We start from the raw sequence: 22,436 nt of genomic DNA on the forward strand, positions 1-22,436 counted from the left end.
GCTCTAACACAGGATGGGGCATGATCCTAAAGATCTTGCCTATAGCTGTCAAACTAGTGGGAAACCATTCCTGTCACAAACACCATTTCTGAGGAAAGTTCAGGAATGAGTTCTTAAAAGAATTTTTGTTTAAACAGTCAAGGATTTATTAAGTGCCTACTATGTGTCAGGCATCATACAAACTGCTAAGGACACAAAGAAAGGCAAATAAATTCTTTTTGCCCTCAAGAAGCTCACATACTAATGAGGGGGAGGTCCATGTAAATAACCATGTACACATACAAGATATAAACAAAGTATATAGAAGATAATTTCAGAGGGACAGCAAAGGGGGATAGGTGTTGGGGACTAGGTAAGGCCTCCTGAAGAAGGAGGATTTGAGATGGGTCTTGAAGGAAGCCAGGTAAACTGAGGAGCAGAAGTTAGGAAAAAAGAGGTAGGAGCCTGGAAACAGAAGCCAGGAGTATTATGTTTTAAGAAGAGCAAGCCCAGTATAGCTAGATCAAGTGTAAAGCAAAAGACAAGAAGGCTAGGAAGGGCTTTAAATGCCAGAGACCTCGACATTTGATTCTGAAGGTAACAGCAAACCAGGGGGGTTTACTGAGAGGGGGTGTGTGTGTGAAATGGTTAGATGTGATTTCAGAAAAGTAGTTGGATTTAAGTGGAAGACAAAGTAGGGAAAGGATTTGAGGCAGACACACCAGAAGGCTATAGCAGTAGTCTGAGTGATGTGGTGACAGCCTGCAGCAAGGTGACAGCTGTGTGAGTGGAGAGAAGAGCACATGTACAAGAGATGTCACGAAGGTAGACATCAAGGATGCCACCACGGTTGGAAGTCTAGTAATTTATGGTTGGATGATAGGAAAAGGGAGGATAGTGTAGAGCTCACCAAGGGGCTAAGAAAGGGAAGGAGAGTATGGCCAATGTAGGAAAGAACTGAGGGGTGGAGGGAATGAAGGTCACAGAGAGGAAAAAGAGCAATTAGAGATCCCAAGACACAGGAAAAGATGGAATAATAAAAGATTAAGAGTTCAGATAGAGATATTTTGGAGTTCATGAACATGGAAGTGGTACATTTATGAGTAGGAGTAAAATCAAGGGCATGACCATTTCTGAATAGACTGAGGAACTAGAAAGTTAGGGTATTTGAGGGCCCATCAGTATGTGTGTTGAAAGTCCCTAATATGAAGGCAGAAACTGAGGTGGAGAGAAAGACTGTTAGCTAAGCAAAACAAAACATCCCATGACAACTCTTTCACTTGGCTCCACAGTTTTTCTGATACTCAGTTGGTCCTATGCAGGGAGAAAAAATATGGTTTCAATTCTTGCAGGGAAATGGTTCTAAATAAAGCAGAATTATCACTTGGAAGCTACTACTAAGACTAAATAAATAATGTAAAATAAAAAAGATGTCCTGTTTGGTGTTTCCTCTTTTCCCGCTGCAAATGCACACTATTTCCAGCACTATATTATGAACTGCAACTGTATTAATGATTCTGACATTAAAACATACAGGATTGAGAAACAAAGGTTTCTGCCTAAATACATTCCTTACAATGTTTCCATAACTAAAATATTTCAACTAGGATGTGTTTTTTCCACAAAGAATAAAATGACAAGTATAGACCCAACATTTAAAAAAAAAGTTTTATCACTAGTGACCCCAATGCACACACAGGCTTACTGAACAATGCACCATTTAAGAGTTTATATATTTATTTAAACAAATGCCAAATCAGTCCACCCTTAACGTTTCAAACATGAGGCTAACAACAAGCTAGTTCTTTTAAAGTGTCGGAGCAGAGGTTTTAATCAGGTTATATTATAACTCAAAAGCAATACTACTGGGAAGCTTAATGAATACAAAACTAGTCCTGAAAGAAGAAAAATAAAACAGGACAAAATAAAAGGGGGTTGAAAACAAGAACCATTCAAAGGCACTTCTGCCTATGTGCCCTCTGCGTGTCATCCAATGCATGGCTGCCAGCTCTGAACTGGTTTCTGTTTGCATAGCTGCTTGGCATGAAAATCATCAGGTTCTCCCAGGCCTATCTTGGCTAAGTGTAAATTGTCTTTAAAGGCACAGAACTTGAATTCTCAGCCAGGTGAACAGGAAATTAAGGCTTCTCAAAGGCAACATAATACAGAAAATGACCAGTGTTGTGCTGTTAGCAAATCACTTGCTGTCAGAGTTAAGAGTAGGCCTCTTTCCCCTTTGATGCTCACTTCCATCTCACAGTCTTAGCAACGTGACAAATTCCTTCATGTCCCCCTCAGGAGCAATGCTCATGGTTTATACCCAAACGAACCTCACCTCCCAGTCCTGCTGAGACAGTGAACGTGAAGGTTACAGGAGCAAGGTCCATCAGCCCTCAGAAGTCAAAGCTGCATTTATATGATAAAACAAAACACACTAAGTTGTTGTTGTTATTATTAGCAAAACCCCAAGTTCCTAGAATTTATATTCTTAATCTGGGACTGGCTTCTTCCTTATTCAAAGGCTACATTGATTACATTAGTACTACTATAATTGGTTTCCCCTAACCGTGAAGACAACGGGAACACAATACAGAAAGACAGCTGCTCCCTCCCTCCAAACTCCCAACCCCAGCCATGGGGTTTTCCAAGCTCTAGTCTTAATATCCGTTCCAAAAGATTAGGATAATATGCCTAGGAAGGTAGCAAATCCATCTCACAACCCCAAACAAAACTAAAATCCCATCTTTTTGTTTAGGGAAAATGAACAACAAAACAACTCGGCTGTTTGCAGGGAGGTAGATATGAAACCCAAAGCAAGCACTTGTGAAATCAAGACACTTCATTTTTCATAAACTGAAACATAAAGTTCATACCTTTAAAGGAAAGCAGGTACTCATAGTATACAACCTATGGGGTTTAAGATCTGGGGTTCAGGAATAAAGAAGACAATTAACTCTTTCTGAGAAAGGTGGTCTGCTCCCCCTTACAATGGCACGATAGACAAAAGGGTCATCTCTTCCATTTCCTAAATTCTATACAGTCTGTTATATATTCAAGGAACCTTGGTGCTGGCTAAGAGCCATAATAAGGAAAAGATACAGATTCACTGGCTACTACATGGCTTCATTAGAAGCAAAGGGAAAAAAAATATTGACTAGACACAGAACAACAGTGGCTAGTACTACTAGTGCTAAGATTAGAACAAAAACAAGCGGTGAAGGCAGAAGCAGAGAAAGGCCTTCTCATAAAAGAAGGGGCCATGGCAGTCATCGGCAGCCTCTAAGAAGCCAAGCACAGCTGCTGAGGACAGTATCATTAGAAGACCTCTTTCCCTTGTGACTTAGTCTTGAGGAGACTCTCACTTCTCCAATGTTTTCAATATTCAAAGAAGTTAACATCACTTCAGGAGGTCCCTTTTCAAGGCTATGAAATCTCTCCCTGCCTCATCAATAGTGCAGAAGCTCCAGCATCATGCACCAAGAGTACGGCTATGTAATAAGGAGAGGCCTGCCCTTCTTTCTCTAATTCTCACTGGAGAAATCCCAGTCACCTTCTAGAACAATATCCATCTAGACCCTCTTTTCCTCCAATATTTAGCTGCATATGAGTTTCAATTCTATGAAAATAGGCCAAAAACTAGTCTGCAAAATGTCTTTTCCTCAGACTCTGTCTCTGAGACGGCATAGAACACGTTGCCATCTTTTAAGCTGGCAGAACTAGGGCTCTGTTACAGCCAGCCAGCTCCTAACAAGCTCTCTCAAGCTTTTCACTTTCCCCTCCTCCACCCAGAAGTACAGTGACTGGTGTCGAGTTCCCAAGGCAGCAGTGGTGAAAATTATAAATGGGTATAAGCTGCTACCAGTGCAAATAGCATGGCAGGGCTATTTCTCTTCTTTAAAGGTGGGATCAACGGGTGAGGTACAGAGCTGCTGTTGCTGCGGCAAAGCCAGGGCCACAGGGCCCTTCCCCCTCAAAAAATAAAACAAAACAAACGATAAACACTCCTAGTTCCTATCTAAAAGGAGATGCTTCCCTCCATCTGTACTCTAGAGGCACTTCAGAGCCTCCTGCTTTGCTCCTTGTCAGCAGCTGAAACGAAGCCGGAAAAGCCGTTCTCTGCATTCAGTAAGTGTGCTGTGAAGTTGCAGGGATCCCATCTTACTGGGGATGTATGGGATCAGGAAACTAAAGGCTGGACCGACAGGAATCTGTTCCCAAAAGGCACCAAGAATCTGAATCCAAGTCTGGCTTTGAATCTGTTTCCATCTCTTCCTTTGCTGTCTGAGTTCCTTTGGAATGAGTCTCCAACTATTCAGATAAAAGTGTTGTGTTAGCAACATGTTTGTCAGTTTAGGAGTACATTCTTCTAATGCTAATTCCTAATAACCTTGTCTCAGTTTTGCAAGATGCTCTAGAGCTACAATGGCTCTAAATCTATTCTTCTAGGCTTCTATCACCTTTCTTCTGTCCCAGTCATGTCTGTCAGTCACCTCATGCTCACTAATTCTTGTACAACGCTCCTCAAAAACAATGTCAAATAAAGGTGATGAACTCAACTAAATCCAACTGCCTCTGCTGGCTTCAGTGGTCAACTACACAAGTTCCATCATTTAGAAGTTACAGAAGTTCTATGGAAATAGCATGGAAGTTACGGAAAAGTGCCTCAAAAGAAAACTGTTTATTGAAATGCCTGGTGTTTTGAAAGATTAGTGAGTGTCAATAATGGTACTACCTTTGGCAATCTGAAAGTCATTCAGAAAAGATGAAAAACCCAGCCACATATATCATCACTTCCTTACAACCGGAGCACACAGGAGGATCATCTGATGCTGTGACTCAAAAGGCCTCAAAGTAGGCACAGAAATTACCTATACCTCCTCAAATATTCTCACCTTTTGCACTCTTCCTGTCTCCTTGTTGAGCCTTTGGAGCTGTGTCCAAATTTTGAGATTCTCCTGCTGGAGTCTCTGCTGTTCAGCCAAACATTTTAACACCAGACCTTCCAGCCGCTCCACCTCCACCTGCAGGCTGCTACAAACACAGGCAGCAGCCAATGGTGTTCCCTTCCCAGCACATCCTAGTGTTGGATTAAGCCGGGGGAGCTAGAGAAGCAAAGAATGAAACAGGAATCTAATATTACCTTCTTGTGCTTAGCTCACACAATTCCCTTTTAAAAAATAAATAAGTGTGAAACTATCTAATCTTCCTCTAAATAAGCTTAACAGATTATGCCATAAGTTACAAGATTAAAGCTTCGATGTAAGAAGAACTTCGGGAAGCAATGGGAGACTAACTGATAGAGATGAACAGAGAACCTGGTCTGCCTCATCATCTTCTGACTTTGCTGCTTTTACTTTCAGCATCTCAGATCTCCAAGCAAAAAAGAGAAGTAACAATGACTGGCCTTCCAGAAAAGTTATGGAGTTTCAAACAAGCATTCAGATGGTATCTGAAGTGCTAAAGGTAATATATCTTTATATAATCAATCTTTCTGGCTGCATCATAAGCACAGAGGCTGCAGAACCTCCAAATACGGTATCTTTGAGACAATTCTTCATGGTAATATTTTAAGATGTTAGCAAATAGTATCGCTAAAGAGCTCAATTACTGAAATCTTGGAATTTTAGGATATGTCATGCATCTCATGATTGATAAACAAATATTAAATGATGATGACAAAGATGGGTTTTATATCGGTATTTCTGAATCTGCTAAGATAACCTAAAAGCCATTAGCATTAGCTCTAAATAATGGTTTTACGAGTTACTGAATGAGAAATACAGAATGTGCTTAAACTGCTATGGGACAGTGAGGTAATTGAAGCTTATTAGACAACGAGGGCATACAGTCAGAATTTAAGGGAAGAGTGAGAATTTAAGGGAAGAGTGTAGTGATGGTTTATTGAGTTGCAACTCAAATAAAAAAGCTCCATTACCCAGGCTTCTCTTGTAGACTTGTTGCATTCTGCAGGTGCTTCAGAGGCTGCTTTGAGTCCTTGCAGCTCCTCATAGGGCAGAGTATCTTTCTCAGGCTCTGAAAAAGCTGCACTCAGGGGTGAGGGGCTGTCAGGCATGGGGATGAATTCTGCATTTTCTAACTCCTAGGCATCAAGAAAAGCTTCTTAGTTGGTCTGCTGTCAACAGCCCATTTCTTCCAACATTCTCTTTTCCTGTAGCTATTTACTATCTGCCCCTTCTAGTGGTGCGGGATAGTTGTGGTTACTGGATGTACTTCATCCGTCAAACCCTTCTACTGTTCTATTGAGATAGGACAAGCTGTGATGGATAGTAAAATGTGCTCCTGAGAACAAGGTGGTGCAGTGTTAGGAATCTGGTATATTTCACCTTTCTCATCACTATGTCACTATATCACTGAGGTCTGGAAACTCATTTACTCTGGCAACAGTAGAGACAAAGTGTCTGACAGAAGATAAGGCTATATGTGTTCTACGTTACTCTTACTTCGAACTTTCAGACCCCTTTCAAAGAGCAGACTAGATTAATAAAAACAAGTCACACATCTTCATATTTAGATATCCTCTAGGCAAGGAGAAATGCCAGAGAGATTTACTATTTAGTAAGAAATCAGAAACAGCAACTTGCTATGAAACAGCTGAATGATACAAGAGTAGTCCTGGAAGGCCATAACAGTTTCTTTCTCAGGTCTTTGTAGGAGGTCCAAACTTTAATACAAGGAACATATTCTTCCACTAAAGCAGTTACCTTGCGCAGCCAGCCAGGGCAGGAACTGTTGCCCACACTACTGATTCCCATGGCCTCAGTTGGACTGATTAAATCCCCTATTCCTCGGTCTGCCTCCATTGTTCCTCGGAAGCCTCCACTTGGATCAGGGGTCTCAGATGCCTGCTGGCTCTCTACCTCTTCTCCACCCCCTCTTTCTTGGGTGGAGTTCTGAGCCACTGACAACAGGAGACACAGAAAGAGGAGGTTTTGCTTTACCATTTGAAATGGAGAATTGTCATCCATTTAACACTGGAAAAGAATTGTTAAGAAACAAGCCATATACCCCTGATGAAAATGCAATTAGTAAACGGTCAGCAGGTAGATGAGATACTTTTACTGAATGTTTCTTTAAAAAAGTTACTGTTCATCCAATGTCTACATGAAGATTCATTTGTCCTCTATTTTAAAAACCTGTTTAATAGTCTGGAGCTCAAAAGTAATCTAAATGTTATTTCTAAAGTATCAGCCTACAAATAAATCCCCCTTTTCTATCATTAATAGCTACTCCATGGCCCCTTCTCCATCTCAACAAATCTGTTAAAACAATGTCCTATTCTAATAACATCTGCATTTCTACCTTTTTCTGAATCCTGTAATTGTTCTTGTGGTCTAAAGAGCTGAACTGAATACCTCCTAAAGATTCCAAAGGTAGTTAATGCAAGCTGCTGCCCCAGTAAAGGCCCTTCTGGGGTTATGCAGACTCACTTCTTTGTAGATTATCCATTATCAATTGTTGAAGTCTGGCTCTTTCCTCTCCTGAAACAGCACATGCTTCGGGGCTACTTCAAAATGAAGCCTAGAGCCATTCTGTGCTCCGTTATGTAACCAGGCCTGTCTTAGGATCAGCTCCTATGGAGTCAATTATCATCTCTTTGAAGAGGACTACAACTCTGCACATCCAGTCCTCTTCTCTTTCCCAAGGGCCAGTCTCATTTCACTTGTTGCCTTATAGCCATTTTCATTTGGATATACCATAGGCATCTCAAACTCAACATGTCCAAAAGAGAACTCATCTTTTCCTCTAATTTCTCCATTTCTGTTGAGGGCCCTTCATACATTTCATGCTCCAATCTAACAAGCCTACTTTCTCTCCCCTATATATGATATTCTGTCTTCTACTTTTATGACCATAGGCTGTCCCCAAATGCCTATAATCAACTTAATTCCAGCTCTTGGAATCCTGAGCTTCCTTTAAGGCAACTTCCTACAAGGCAACTTCAATGCAACTTCCTACAAGGGATCTTTCCTGATTCTTCTCAGTTGTTAATGTTTTCTTATTACTCAGCATATATTTTTATCTACATATTTTTTCCCCTAAGTAGAACATAAGTTCCCTGAGCCCAGGGACTATTTCATTTTGATCTTCGTATACCCAGCCCCTAGCACAGTGCTTGGCATTTAATGACTGCTTATTGAATTATAAAATGAAAACTAATTTTTTTCACTGATAAAAAAATAATTAGGAAGGAAAAATTAACAAATAATTACATAGTATATTTCAAAGTAAAATACAAAAGAACATTTGGTTAATTGATATTTGGGATTACCCATGTCATGATCTTCTTCCATTAATAAGATCAGGGCTGGCAAACGATGGCTGACATCTCTAGCAAATAAAACTTTATTTAAAAATGCAGTTTGCAGGCTATACAAAAACAAGGGGCTGCTAGAATTGTGTCCATATGGGCTGTAGTTTGTGGACCCCTGGTATAGATGGTTAGAACAGTCTCTGCCATTACGCTACACCATTCATTTAAGTAAGTCTCACCAAACCCAGTTTTGCCTCCAAAGTTTGTTCACGGGCCTACTTTTTAATCTTTTTATTTCTTTCTCTGAATATGAGACCAGCAAAACAAGGTAGCGACAGAGCAAATGTTCTTGGCAGAGAGATATTTAACCAATTATAAAAGATATTGGGAGTTCAGATGAAATTAAGAGTCACAATCCTTGAACAAACTAATAGAAAGTATTGTAATATAAACTGTAGTTCAACAGATTTAAACCAAGTTTCAAGTATTTCCTCTTTAGGGATATTAGCAGGAAAGTGAATTTTTTTCCTTTTGTTCTTTACCTGTTAAGACACCACGTGATATTAGAATCCAAGATCTAAAGCATAACAGTCCTCTGGGAGACCAAAAGGAACAAAAACTGTTTCTTGGCATAGTATCAGATAAAAAAGAAATAAGGAAAAAGCAGGCCAAAAGAAGCTATTTAATAGCTCTGACCTGAATTTCCCAGGCATATTTTGAGTTTAGCTGGGTTTTTCATTAAAAGAACTGATTTTGAAGGATGTTTGCATAAACTAAAAATTCTTCCAGGGTCTATCAAAGTGAGAACATAGAACACTTAGGACAGGAAGGGAAGGGACAGAATATACTTCATTCATTCATTCATCACATAACAATGCTGAATGGGTTACTGAAGCTACTTGATACGCCACAGAAGTAGAGTAGAATTTTTCTACGAAGTTGGGAATGTTAAACATTCCACAGCAAGTACAATGTGGCTGTAAAATCAATCATTCTGTGATTTTTCTAAGCTACCACACTCCCCACCTCCCAATGAATCCAATTCCCCATTTTCTTATGAATGACAGAGAAGACCTGGAAGATCCTTTCAAAAAGATGTAGCCCTCAGGAAACAATTACTGCCTAAAGTTTGTTACTCACCAGTTCCTATTGACAAGCCACTGCTATTAGAACGGATGGTCTTAGAATTCAGTACTTTCTCTGCGAAAAAGAACATTTCTTTGGTAAGAAACATGCATATATTTTATGTGTGTGTGTGTATGTATATGTGTGTCTGTATACACACACACACACACACACGTGTATGCACATATACATGTGTACACATATCTGTATCTGAAGATAATAAGAGTGACAGAAAAGGCTAAAAATTGATGTTGTGTAGAGCCTTCAAGTCTAGGTCTCTGACTCCAGGATGCTTTATATAATTTGTTTGTTTGTTTGTTTGTTTCGGGGTGCTCGTTAGGAGTAGCTTCTAATACTTTCTCTAAAGAGGCTTAAAATAACAAACCAGCAGATCCTGACACAGGACTTTGAAGCTACTATCAAATGTTTTTATGCAGAAAGCAGCTTACTACCATCTCAAGTTTCTTTTTAAAAGTACTTTTAATTTAATTTGTTAAATTAAAGAATATAAACAGATCACATATTGAGTAATGAACCACTTCTGAAAACAGGAGAAATGCATCAGAGAAGGTCTGGGACCAAAGGTGTCATGTGGGAGAAAGGTCAAGTGGAGACAGGTTACCAAGTCAAGAAATGGAAATGTCCCACTGACGGCCATGGGAGTTTCAAAACTTACATTATATGCTTTTTTTAAGCTTCAGGGAATATGCTATTAAACATTTTTAAAAATGGTATTTTTAAAATACAATAGACACTTCCCACATATGCCTCCTCATCCTGAAAAATGGCCTGAGCAAACCTGCCTAAAAGAGTGATTATGACTAAAAGTACATTGAGCATACCATGTTAAAAGAGGTAACTACTAACAGCCCTATTTTCCTTAGAACAACCTTCTTATTCGGAAAGTGTACATGCAGCAATGACCCCTTAAAAGATGGTTGGCCTTGCCAGATGCATCCCTATGTCCCTATTCCATTTATGTCTCATTTCCCACATGCATCAAACCCTTACCGACAATGAGAATGGTGTGCCAGCCACGGCAAGAGAGATCTGGGATGTGATGCAGAGATCCAAAAATAGGCCGAGGCCATGAGGTACATATATCAGAGCCATGAGGTCTCTCTGTGGGAGTCATTGCTAAGCGGCCGTTCCCACCATTCCCCCAAGCAAAAATGTGATTATCTGGAAGAAGAAAATGTGTAAGAGAAGAGAAATTAAACATGCTACCAACCTCTACCCGCTGGGTTCCTCATTTTTTATTCTTTTTTTTTTGGAGGGGGGAAGGCAGGGCAATTGAGGTTAAGCGACTTGCCCAAGGTCGCACAGCTAGTGTGTCAAGTGTCTGAGGCTGCATTTGAACTCAGATCCTCCTGACTCCAGGGCTGATGCTCTACTCACTGTGCCACCTAGCTGCCCCTACCCCCTTTTAAAAATCTTTACAGTTATCCTTTCCACATCTCAGGGGTTAGTAGGAACAGGGGGTCCCCTACCCGCCCCACCATTCAGCAATCTGGAAAATCTGAGTAAAGTTTTTTGGCCCTCCCTTCATACCAGAAAAGTATGAAGTATTATGGTATTAAAATACAGAATATGTTGATACTATACAATACTATACCTATGTTTTATACATTTCTGTGTTTCTAAACTTTTTCTGTGTTGTCTGCTGGCCTCCACATGTCATCTGTGTCTTCCACAAAACTCCCCCAAAATTCTCATTTAATTTCTTATACCAACCCGAGACAGATCAAAACTGCAATGGGGAAAATCACAATGTGGAAGGGATAACTGTATTTGTGTCTCTTCACTTCCTTCAGAAATACTTTTCTTTAGGTTTGCTTTTCTTCTTACTCTCCGTAACTCTTGTTTTGTGACATTTTCCATTTACACAATTGGGTTCCTTATTTTTCATCTTTCCTGCTGAAGAAGCTCTCTCAGAACTGAACAAGAGAAAGTTTCTTTCTTTTCTTAATGAATTTTTTTCAATTAGGAAACATTTATTTTTTTCTCTTGCTCACTTCCCCTAAGTCAGTCAATAGGTATTTATTAAGCATCTACTATGTGCCAGGCACCATTGTCAAGCACTGTTGATACAAAAAAGGGAAAAAGACAACCAAAACAAAGCCCCAAATTCTAATAACATATAAGCGTAGTTAACAAAACAAATTCCCATATTGGCCATGTCCAAAAATGTCTCAATTGCGCTTACTGAGTCCATCACTTCTCTCTCAGGAGGTAGTTAGCATGCTTCATTGATCCTCTGGAATCATGACTGACCATTGCACCAGGGAAAAAATCATGATCAATGTTTTTTTTTTAAATTTTTTTATTTATTTAATGTATTTAGTTTTCAGCATTAATTTTCACAAGAGTTTGAATTACAAATTTTCTCCCCATTTCTACCCTCCCCCCTACTCCAAGATGATATATATTCTGGTTGCCCTGTTCCCCAGTCAGCCTTCCCTTCTGTCACCCCCCTCCCCCCCATCCCCTTTTCCCTTACTTTCCTGTAGGGCAAGATAAATTTCTATGCCTGTGTATCTTATTTCCTAGTTGCATGCAAAAACTTTTTTTTTTGAACTTCTGTTTTGAAAATTTTGAGTTCCAAATTCTCTCCCCTCTTCCCTCCCCACCCACCCTCCCTAAGAAGGCAAGCAATTCAACATAGGCCACATGTGTATCATTATGCAAAACCCTTCCACAATACTCATGTTGTGAAAGACTAACTATATTTTGCTCCTTCCTAACCTATCTCCCTTTATTCAATTTTCTCCCTTGACCCTGTCCCTTTTCAGAAGTGTTTGCTTTTGATTACCTCCTCCCCCATCAGCCCTCCCTTCTATTGCTCCCCCTTTTTAAACTTCTTTTCCTGTGGGGTAAGATACCCAATTGAGTGTGTATGTTATTTCCTCCTCAGGCCAAATCCAATGAGAGCAAGATTCACTCATTCCCCCTCACCTGCCCCCTCTTCCCTTCCTACAGAACTGCTTTTTTTTTGCCACTTTTATGAGAGATAATTTACCCCATTCTCTCTCTCCCTTTCTCCCTCTCTCATCCCTTAATTTGATTTTTTTTTTTAGATATCATCCCTTCATTCAGCTCCATTCAACTCACCCTGTGCTCTCTGTCTATACACACACACACACACACATACATATCATATATATATATTCCCTTCAGCCACCCTAATACTGAGGTCTCATGAATCATACACATCATCTTTCCATGTAGGAATCTAAGCAAAACAGTTCAACTTTAGTAAATCCCTTGTGATTTCTTGTTTACCTTTTCATGCTTCTCTTGATTCTTGTGTTTGAAACTCAAATTTTCTATTCAGGTCTGGTCTTTTCACTGAGAAAGCTTGAAATTCTTCTATTTTATTGAAAGTCCATATTTTGCCTTGGAGCATGATACTCAGTTTTGCTTGGCAGGTGATTCTTGGTTTTAATCCTAGCTCCATTGACCTCCAGAATATCGTATTCCAAGCCCTTTGATCCCTTAATGTAGAAGCTGCTAGATCTTGGGTTATTCTGATTGTGTTTCCACAATACTCAAATTGTTTCTTTCTGGCTGCTTGCAGTATTTTCTCCTTGATCTGGGAGCTCTGGAATTTGGCGACAATATTCCTAGGAGTTTTCTTTTTGGGATCTTTTTCAGGAGGTGATCGGTGGATTCTTTCAATTTCTATTTTACCCTGTGGCTCTAGAATATCAGGGCAGTTTTCCTTGATAATTTCTTGAAAGATGATATCTAAGCTCTTTTTTTGATCACGGCTTTCAGGCAATTCAATAATTTTTAAATTCTCTCTCCTGGATCTATTTTCCAGGTAAGTGGTTTTTCCAATGAGATAGTTCACATTGTCTTCCACTTCTTCATTCCTTTGGCTCTGCTTTATAATATCTTGATTTCTCATAAAGTCACTAGCTTCCACTTGCTCCAATCTAATTTTTAAGGTATTTTCTTCAGTGGTCTTTTGGACCTCCTTTTCCATTTGGCTAATTCTCCCTTTCAAGTCATTCTTCTCCTCATTGGCTTTTTGGAGCTCTTTTGCCATTTGAGTTAGTCTATTTTTTAAGGTGTTGTTTTCTTCAGTATTTTTTTGGGTCTCCTTTAGCAAGTCATTGACTTGTTTTTCAAGGTTTTCTTGCAACATTCTCATTTCTCGTCCCAATTTTTCCTCTACTTCTCTAACTTGCTTTTCCAAATCCTTTTCGAGCTCTTCCATGGCCTGAGACCAGTTCATGCTTTTCTTGGAGGCTTCTGGTGTAGGCTCTATGACTTTGTTGACTTCTTCTGGCTGTATGTTTTGGTCTTCTTTGTCACCAAAGAAAGATTCCAAAGTCTGAGTGTGAATCTGAGTCCGTTTTTGCTGCCTGGCCATGTTCCCAGCCAACTTACTTGACCCATGAGTTTTTTGTCAGGGTATGACTACTTGTAGAGTAGAGAGTACTTTGTTCCAAGCTTGAGGGGATGCGCTGTTGATTTCAGAGCTATTTCTATACAGCCAGCTCTGCCACACCAGTGCTCCTCCTCCCTGAAGAACCACCAACCCAGACTAGACTCAGATTTTAAGCAGGCTCTGCACTCCTGCTCTGATCCATCACTTAATTCTTCCCACCAGGTGGGCCTGGGGCTGGAAGCAACTGCAGCTGTAGTTCTGTAGCTGCACCACTCCTGCCGCCGCCCCCGGGGTGGTGGCTGAACCGCTAACTCTTTTCACTCTGTCCCCTGCAGCTTTTCCCCCTAACCTTCTCTGTTGTCTTTGGTGTTTGTGGGTTGAGAAGTCTGGTAACTGCCACAGCTCACTGATTCAGGGCACTAGGGCCAGTTCCGCCTGGCTCCCAGTCTGTTTGGTCCTGCCACTGCCCAAGCTGGGCTCTGCTCCGCTCTGCTCCCAGGTCCGTGTGATAGACCTTACCCAACGACCATCCAGGCTGTCCTGGGCTGGAGCCCTGCTTCCCTCTGCTATTTTGTGGGTTCTGCAGTTCTAGAAATTTGTTCAGAGCCATTTTTTATAGGTTTTTGGAGGGACCTGGGGGGGGGAGCTTACGCAAGTCCCTCCTTTCCAACCGCCATCTTTGATCAATGTTTTTAAGTTGGAAATTTTCCCCCCCTAAAAACACTATCTAGCATATGACAAAAAACTTCTAGAAATAGTCACAAAGACAGAGAGAGAGAGAGAGATGCCAAGTTGGAAAATGCTGCTCTACATTCTCCATTCTGGGAGTATGTATCAGTTTAGAGGCAAAATTGAGTGTCAAAATCCTGTCCCAAAACATCAGTGGATCAAAGAAAAAATCTTAATCAAAACTTTCTGCCCTAGTTTTGCGTTTTACTATTGCTCACTTCTCTTGCTCCCCAACTGTGCCCTCTGGATAATTTCAGTTTCTCCAAGGCACCCTCAAAAAGTCCTCTAGGGTGCTTCTTAAATATTCCCAAATCTAACCTTCTGAATCAGTATGAAATATTTTCATTCAGAAGTCTGTTCATTCATTAAAGCATAGTAATAGCCCTACTTATTTGGAATGTTGCCATTGAAAAGGCTCAACTGAACAGAATGGCCACAAGTCTAAAAGCAATTAAAAATCATGAATTACAACAAACATAGCAGAGAAATATGAAGACTAGACAACTAAAAAGCCTGCATCGTGATCTGCTTGGCAATTGGAAGTGGCTAGGCAGTCAGAAGGACAAAAGAAGCAAGAAAAGTAAAGAGAAGAAGTTAAAGGGAAAAAGTAAAGTAGAAGAAAAAGAAGAAAGAGAAGACAAGACAACACAAGGGTCAATGAAGATTAGAAGCATTAACAATGGAAACAAGTGCCTGCAGAAAATATCCATAGAGAGGAGAGGGAAGAAAAAACAACTAGAATCAAAGCGTATTCTGAGGGAATCTAGGATAGAGACAAGCAGTTCTCCACACTCAACAGGGAATAAGGGTACCTAATACATTACATGCAGGTGACCAGAGTCATTCAAGGTTAAATTGTGTTCAGTATGCTAAAGGCCCAACTCAATGCCTCAGCAAGGGATGAAAATGACACTGGATTCTCGCAGGAAAGCCAGTGAAATGAAAGCCTGAGTAAGTCCTGCTAAGTTGGAAAGGCTACATAGATAAATGATAACTTTAAGAAGCAGCCTCGGTAAGCCTGAAGAGGCTCACCATTAGATCGGTCACCAGGTGATGAAGTTTTCAGCCATAGCAACTCACGAAGACCAGCACCTAAGGCATATAGGTTCCAACATATATTTGATGGAGGAAGTTCCCACACTAATGAAATTACAAATTCTTTAACTATACTTTGTTGATTAGGTCAAGGAAGTATATTATAATAAGTTTAGATAGACAGCCAACAAAAATAGAAGTGGCAATAATGTACCCATTTCATTTTACAAAGAAAATAGGAGTAAAAACCCCCAAAACATTCACTGTTCAAACAACTCAAGGAGCAAGACAAAGATCTCCAAAAATCTCTTGAAATTAAGTATATACCACAATACTTATACTTACCATCAGTAGCAGCGATAGTAAATTCATCACCACAAGAGACTCTGATCACCTGCTTCCCACCAAGGGGTCCCCCCAACAGATTAATTCCTAGGCGCTTCTTATAATTTCCCACTCCAAGTTGGCCACACTTGTTGCAGCCAAAGGTCAACAGGCGACCCCGTTCTAAGAAGAAAGCAATACAACATGGTCAGTGTCCAAAAGATAAAATGAAGGTTGTGCAAAGTTCAGTGGTCTATTTTCTGGTTTTTCAATATGAGAAATACAAAAGCAGCTACATTATCCTGAACCTTAAACCTTGGACAGTTAAGTTATAGAAGTACTGAAACAATTTTGAGGGTGATAAAATGAGCCTCCCAAATGTTGTATTTTTAAGGGACGGAACTTTCTAGAGCAGGAATTCTTAACCTGGGGTCCATTAACTTGTTTTTTTTAAATATCTTGATAATTGTATTTCAATTAATTAGCTTCCTTTATAATCCTGTGTATTTTTATTTTACAAATTTAAAAACATTATTTTGAGAAAGGGTCCATAGAGTTCCCCAGAGAACCAAAGGATGACACCAAAAGGATTAAAAACCCATTTTAGAGAAATTGCAGGAAATGCAAAACCACTACCACAACCAAGGAAAAGATGGTTTCTGGGAGAATAAATACGGATCCTTCATTAAGAGACGTATATAAAGTGGATCATCATCATCAAAAAACACCTAAGTATATATGACACTATAACGAATCTAGTGATATGGATATAAAAGTAGGCAAGTTTACACAGTATTGAGAAGTACTTCTGCTGAAGGTGAGGAATCCTTGCAAGTGGTACAGATTGGAAAGTCATCTCACCATCAATAGCTGCAGTGTGAGTCTTTCCTGGGGCAATGGTTCGGATCTTGTAAAATGACAATTGCTTGGCCAGAGTAAATGAGGTTGTGTAGGGAACTTCATGGTAAGCCTGAAATAAGAGTTTTATAAAACATAAGCCAAAACACAGGGAGAAAGAAGGGGTAGTACACACACTAGAAGACAGAAGGCTAAATAGTACTTATTAACAGCCTTAAAGCAGATGAAGTTATTATAAGAAAGACAATAGCTAGCTATCATCTATCTCTGATGGAGACAAAAAGAGAAATGGTCTTAAACTTAATTTAACAGGGCTATGGAATAAGAGCAGCTGGCATTGATACAGGGCTTTAAGGTTTATAAAATGTTTCACAACTACTATTTCATTTGACTTTAATTGGCCCTTTGGGATAGCTATAAAGTAGAAGGGATAAAATCCTCCTCACAGGAGATATTTAAGAAGAGAACCACCAGTCTGTACCTTGGATGTGTATCTAGTACAGCCATAAAAGAACTCCTGAGTTTCCTGTCCAACCTACAATCTAAAAGCTACTATTTCAATATTTTAGTAACTCAAGACCCATTCTTAACCAAACACAACAGTGGGCCATAGAGCTTCTGAAGACTAACCCAACTCTTAAGAAAATGTCATTAACCCTGAAAAGATCCACGTACAAGGATAAGCAGAACAAAACACTGCAGGCCAGCAATTCTTAGCAGACAAGCTTGAGCTGGAGATCTAATTTAACTTCCGGCCTAGTTTTTTGGTTATCTGACCTAGTAAAAAGTAGGAGCAACATTTTCTGGGCAATAAATCTTATAGGCGCAACATCGTAGTATTTTTTTTTTTATAATTCTGATATATCTGTCCCAGGTTCAGAAAAAAGGAAGAACTTTAATTTTGTCACTTGATAACAGGGTAGGTTTTGTCTCATCCTTTGTAACTCTAATTGTCTAGTTATAAATTACAGAAATTCTAAAGAAATTCCGACCTAGAGAAGTTGTGACACTGTAGATAAGATGGTGATGAGCAGCACTCACGTCGTGGTTGATGATGCCAGACATGCACTGGTTCAGGCCCAGTTTGTTGAATTCGTTGAGTCCACATGCCAGCACTTTGCCTGACTGTGTTAGAAGAAACGTTCCATCACAGCTGCATTGAACTGAGACAATAATCAAGGCCTTAGGTACATCTACCTACATGAACAAATCAGAAAAATCCCAAGTACACGTGAATTAGTTTAACTATGTAGCGTAACATCAAACTGCCTCAAACTTTATCAGGTACAGCTACCAGAAAGAATGGTGGTCCACTTTCTCCTCAGATTTGTTTTGTAGTTTATTAGCTACTATTTTTTTAACAAAGAGCCCAAACTCTAAACTATAAATCAAAGAGATTGACAGTTTAATTGAATTAGACTACTACTAAGCCTACTGCTGTTAAGTTTCTTTTGTAGGTATTGTAACAGCTCTGAGATGGCATGGGATGATCCCATGTTTTCTTGTCTTGACCTGAAATAAGAACTGAGAAACAACATAATAGGTCTACAGAGAATTTATGTTACCTTACAGAGTCCAAATTTAGTCATTTTACAAGCAAGATGACAACTATAGAGAAAGGGACACAGCCCCTATTTCCCTGTAGTCAAATCACTCCACATGGAATAGTATCCTTTAGCAGCTCTGGAGTGGTAGAAGCATATGGGACAATACAACTCATATGGGACATGAAAACCCCAGAACTCAATTCAACAAAAGCTACGAATCACAGTACTACTCTTGAATGTATAAAAATGGGGAAGAAATGATCTAAGAATATTGATGTAACCAGTTGTACAGAACACTGGAGTAGCGTGTTCCCTCTAGGGTACAAAATCCTATAGTTGGCTCCTTTAAAGTCAAAGACCATAGTGATGACTTCCCATTTCAGGAGGATTTTGCTTTTTAAGACAATGATAACTCTAAGTAGAACAGAATAAAAAGGTGAGTTACATTTATAGCTTTGTCACTAACTACTTTATGATTTTTACTTTCTTTATACTAACCCTCATCCCTCTCTGGAATTTATGCCTGCCCGCAAGAATGATAATGTACTCCCATGGGGCAGGAGTACAGGGGAAGGATCAATCAAACATCAAGTATTATTAAGCTCCTACTATGTGCCAAGTTGTGTGCTTGACACTGGAGACAGAAATATGAAGAATGAAATGATTCCTACTAGCAATGAGCTTAAAGTAGCTTCTCTAATAAAGAAGACAAGTACATCTAAGATATATATATATATATATATATATATATATATATATATATATGTGTGTGTGTGTGTATATATATATATACAAGTACATCTAAGATATATAGATATATAGATATGTAGATATGTGTACATATATATATATGTATATATACATACACACACACACACACACATATGTATGTATGTGATGGTCAGTGTGTGGATGGGAGATGGAGTGTTGTGAGAGAAGGCCAGTCTGGATGGATCACAGAGTGTGGGAGGGAGAGTAATGTGCAATGAGGCTGGAAAGACAGGTTGGGACTAGGTTGGATAGGGATTTAAAAGCTAAAAAGAAGAGTTTATGTTTTATTCCAGAATTAACAGGAAGCCACTGGAGTTGGTTGAGAAGGAATGTCCCATTGCCAGATTTGTGCTTAAGGAAAATCACTTTGGCAGTAGGGTGCAGAAGATACTGGAGTGGTGAGAGAGACTAAAAGGAAAACAGATTAGAAAGCTGTTATAACAACAATCTGAGTGAGAAATTATAAGGGTCTGAATTAGGGTGACAGCAGAGTATGTGGAGAAAGGGGGTGATATGTGAGAGATGTTGTAAAATGTAGAAACAGTAAGGTTTGGCAACTTATTAAACAGGTAGAATAATGGAGGGTGAGGAGTTGAGGCGAGTGTTGAGATTACACTCAGACACTGGAATGATGACCACAGAAACAAAGAAGTATGGATGAGGAGGGGGTTTAAGGGAAAAGATAAAAGTTGAGCCTTAGGTATAACAAGTTGAAAACTGTCTCTGGGACATCTAGTAAGACTGAAACTGAGGGGAGAAATGGGACTGATACATAGATTTGGGAGTCATCTCTATAGAAACACCAGTTAAACCCATGGGACCTAATGAAGTTACCAACACAGAGAATATACTGGGAGAGGAGAGAAAGAACCAGGATGGCACTGTGCAGAAGAGCATGTTACAGGGCATAATATGACAAGCCAGCAAAGGAGTTAGGGAGAGAAGTCAGGTTATGGGAATCTGTGATCTAGATAGGTTTTCAGAAAAAGCTGGTATAATTTTACCTTCTGTGGTGTGTAATAATCTTCTTCTGAATCCAAACCTAGTCGTCCTTTAACAAAGAATAAGAAAAAAGACATACATAGAAGAAAAAAAATTAGTCAAAACATAGGCCCAATAAAAGTTTTCTATGTAAGTTTCTTCTATTGAATGAACTGATTTCTCAAAGAGGCTGGATGGAACAGTTTATTTGTTAGGCTCTGAGGTTTTACAGAGTCTAAGGAGCTGATAGGGATTCCAGGCACCATGAAATGAATAAAATTTCCAAAGACCATCAATGGATGACCTACATCCCACACAGTTCTAATACAACTAGTCCAAAAGAGGCCACCAAGCAAGCTTAGAGACAGGTTACATACGCACGCACAAATGGCTGGAGCCAAGGCTCTACCTACCATATTCTCCACAGCCCCATGAATAGACTTCCTTATTTCGTGTCAGAACTGCCACATGATTATCTCCACAGGAGACTTGTTCCACTGGATTGTTAAGGAAGAAGTCCACCTGCATGGGTTCTAGTACCTCAGGCCCAGCAACCTTGTCTACACCCATGCAACCATAATAATCTGATCCAAAGGCATAAAGCTGACCTTCATCTGCCAAATAAAAAAAAGACATCAGTGTTCTGAATCCCTCTGCCTAACCAGGAAGTGAAGCAGGGCTCAAATGAGAAGAGCTGGTCAACTATCGAAATCTAAGAATATGAGTGCTGAAGGAGGCCTTAGTCTGACCTCCTCACTTGACAGATGAAGACTGTGCAACTCAAAGAAGGGAAAAGATGCCCAGTGTGATTAAAGGCTACTATCTGTTTAAAGGATGACAAGAGATGATAAATAGAGTAAGATATTTAAAAAATTATAAAGAAATAATAGTCCCTTATAAGACAATTGTACTAGGGCCTCACACTACAGACAGGAAAATAGAGTCACTAAGGGTTAGTATAAAGAAAGCAAAAATCATAAAGTAGTTAGTGACAAAGCTATAAATGTAACTCAGCTTTTTTATTCTGTTCTACTTAGGGTTATCATTATCTTAAAAAGCAAATTGGATTATACTCCTGAGCAGAACGTTTCTACCTGGAAAGTTCTGTAAAAGGGGACTTTTTAGTCCTTCACCAGATGTCAGAAAGTGTACAAAATACCTTGATCCTATCTGTTCTTACCAGTAATCTCCATAGGTTTCCCTCACCATAGAATGCACACATTTCTATTTAAGCCATCCACATCAACAAAGCTTGTGTACTCATTTAATGCTTTTTGGTTGTCTACATGTGTCCTCTGTGACAATTCACATGGCTGCTAACCAGAGGGTAGTTAACTCCTAGAGGGTACTCTAACAAAACGCATGCAGAATTGAGCATGGCCCTACAAAGGTACAAGGAGGAATGCTTGACTACAGGAGGATAACAATGATGATGACAAAGAAAAAGAATACTGTGGCTGTGTCTTACCTGTGACACATACGGTAAAGTCATCTCCACAAGACACCTGATGGATAGCTTTGCCTTGCAACTTTTCCACATGCTTTGGCTGTCGATAGGAAGCTTTGTCTCCGTGGCCCAGCTGCCCATGAAGTTTAGTGCCCCCTTGCATGTTCTGTAACACACACACACACACACGTGTACAAATCTTGTGAGGCTTAAGTTTGGTATCTTTAACCCTGATCTAAGGGAATTTCAGATAAAATGGGAAAAACAAGATACTTATAAACTTACAAGAGAGTAAGCGGTAAAAACCCTTTTATGTCAGTGTAAAAACTCCTACCAGATGGTCGAGACAGAGTTTTTAAAACAAAAACAAGACCCCCGAGCTACCTGCTATTAACAGGCCTGAAGAAGCCAATGTCTCAGTCAATCAATAAGCATTTATTAAGCACCTACTATGTGCTAGGCACTGTGCTAAGCTTTGGGGATATGAAAAGAGGCAAAAGAAAGTCCCTCCCTTCATGGAGCTTACAATGTAATGGGGGAGACAATATGCAAACAAATATATGCAAAGTATATACAGGATAAATAGGAAATAATTAACAGAAGGAAGCACTAGAATTAAGAAGGATCAGAGAAAGTTTCCTAAAGAAAGTGGGCTTTTAATTAGGGCTTGAAGGAAGCAAGGGAAGCCAGGGGCCAGAGATAAGAGAGAGCATTCCAGGCATGGGGGCCAGGCAGAGAAAATGTCAGAATTGAAAGATGGAGTGTGTTGTGAGTGGAACAGTCAGGAGGCCAACGTTGCTGGATCAAAGAGTACAAGGACGGGAATAAGATGTAAGAAGACTGGAAAGGTAGGAGGGGACTAGGTTATGAAGCATTTGCTATTTGTTCCTGGAGGTGATAGGGAGCCACAAAAATTTATTAAGTAGGAAATGACACAGTCAGACCTGTGCTTAGGAAAATCACTCCGGTCGC

The 22,436-nt window shown here is 39.7% G+C and overlaps 1 protein-coding gene across 1 annotated transcript in view; it reads right to left on the reverse strand.

The window, feature by feature from the left end:
- Positions 1 to 1,698: 1,698 nt before the first annotated feature.
- NEK9 (NIMA related kinase 9) overlaps positions 1,699 to 22,436 on the reverse strand; it is a 41,888-nt gene continuing 21,150 nt past the window's right edge. Inside the window, exons 11-22 of the mRNA XM_036735047.1 lie at positions 21,486 to 21,630; positions 20,431 to 20,631; positions 20,041 to 20,087; positions 17,760 to 17,915; positions 16,722 to 16,830; positions 15,882 to 16,043; positions 10,388 to 10,558; positions 9,392 to 9,451; positions 6,702 to 6,898; positions 5,915 to 6,079; positions 4,872 to 5,081; positions 1,699 to 4,287 (exon numbers count right to left, since the gene is read on the reverse strand). Of these exons, the coding sequence (XP_036590942.1) occupies positions 4,165 to 4,287; positions 4,872 to 5,081; positions 5,915 to 6,079; positions 6,702 to 6,898; positions 9,392 to 9,451; positions 10,388 to 10,558; positions 15,882 to 16,043; positions 16,722 to 16,830; positions 17,760 to 17,915; positions 20,041 to 20,087; positions 20,431 to 20,631; positions 21,486 to 21,630 (1,746 nt within the window). The 3' untranslated portion in view covers positions 1,699 to 4,164. The remainder of the gene's footprint in view (positions 4,288 to 4,871; positions 5,082 to 5,914; positions 6,080 to 6,701; positions 6,899 to 9,391; positions 9,452 to 10,387; positions 10,559 to 15,881; positions 16,044 to 16,721; positions 16,831 to 17,759; positions 17,916 to 20,040; positions 20,088 to 20,430; positions 20,632 to 21,485; positions 21,631 to 22,436) is intronic.

The sequence above is a fragment of the Trichosurus vulpecula genome, chromosome 8, assembly GCF_011100635.1.
Source record: "Trichosurus vulpecula isolate mTriVul1 chromosome 8, mTriVul1.pri, whole genome shotgun sequence".
Lineage (NCBI taxonomy): Eukaryota > Metazoa > Chordata > Mammalia > Diprotodontia > Phalangeridae > Trichosurus > Trichosurus vulpecula.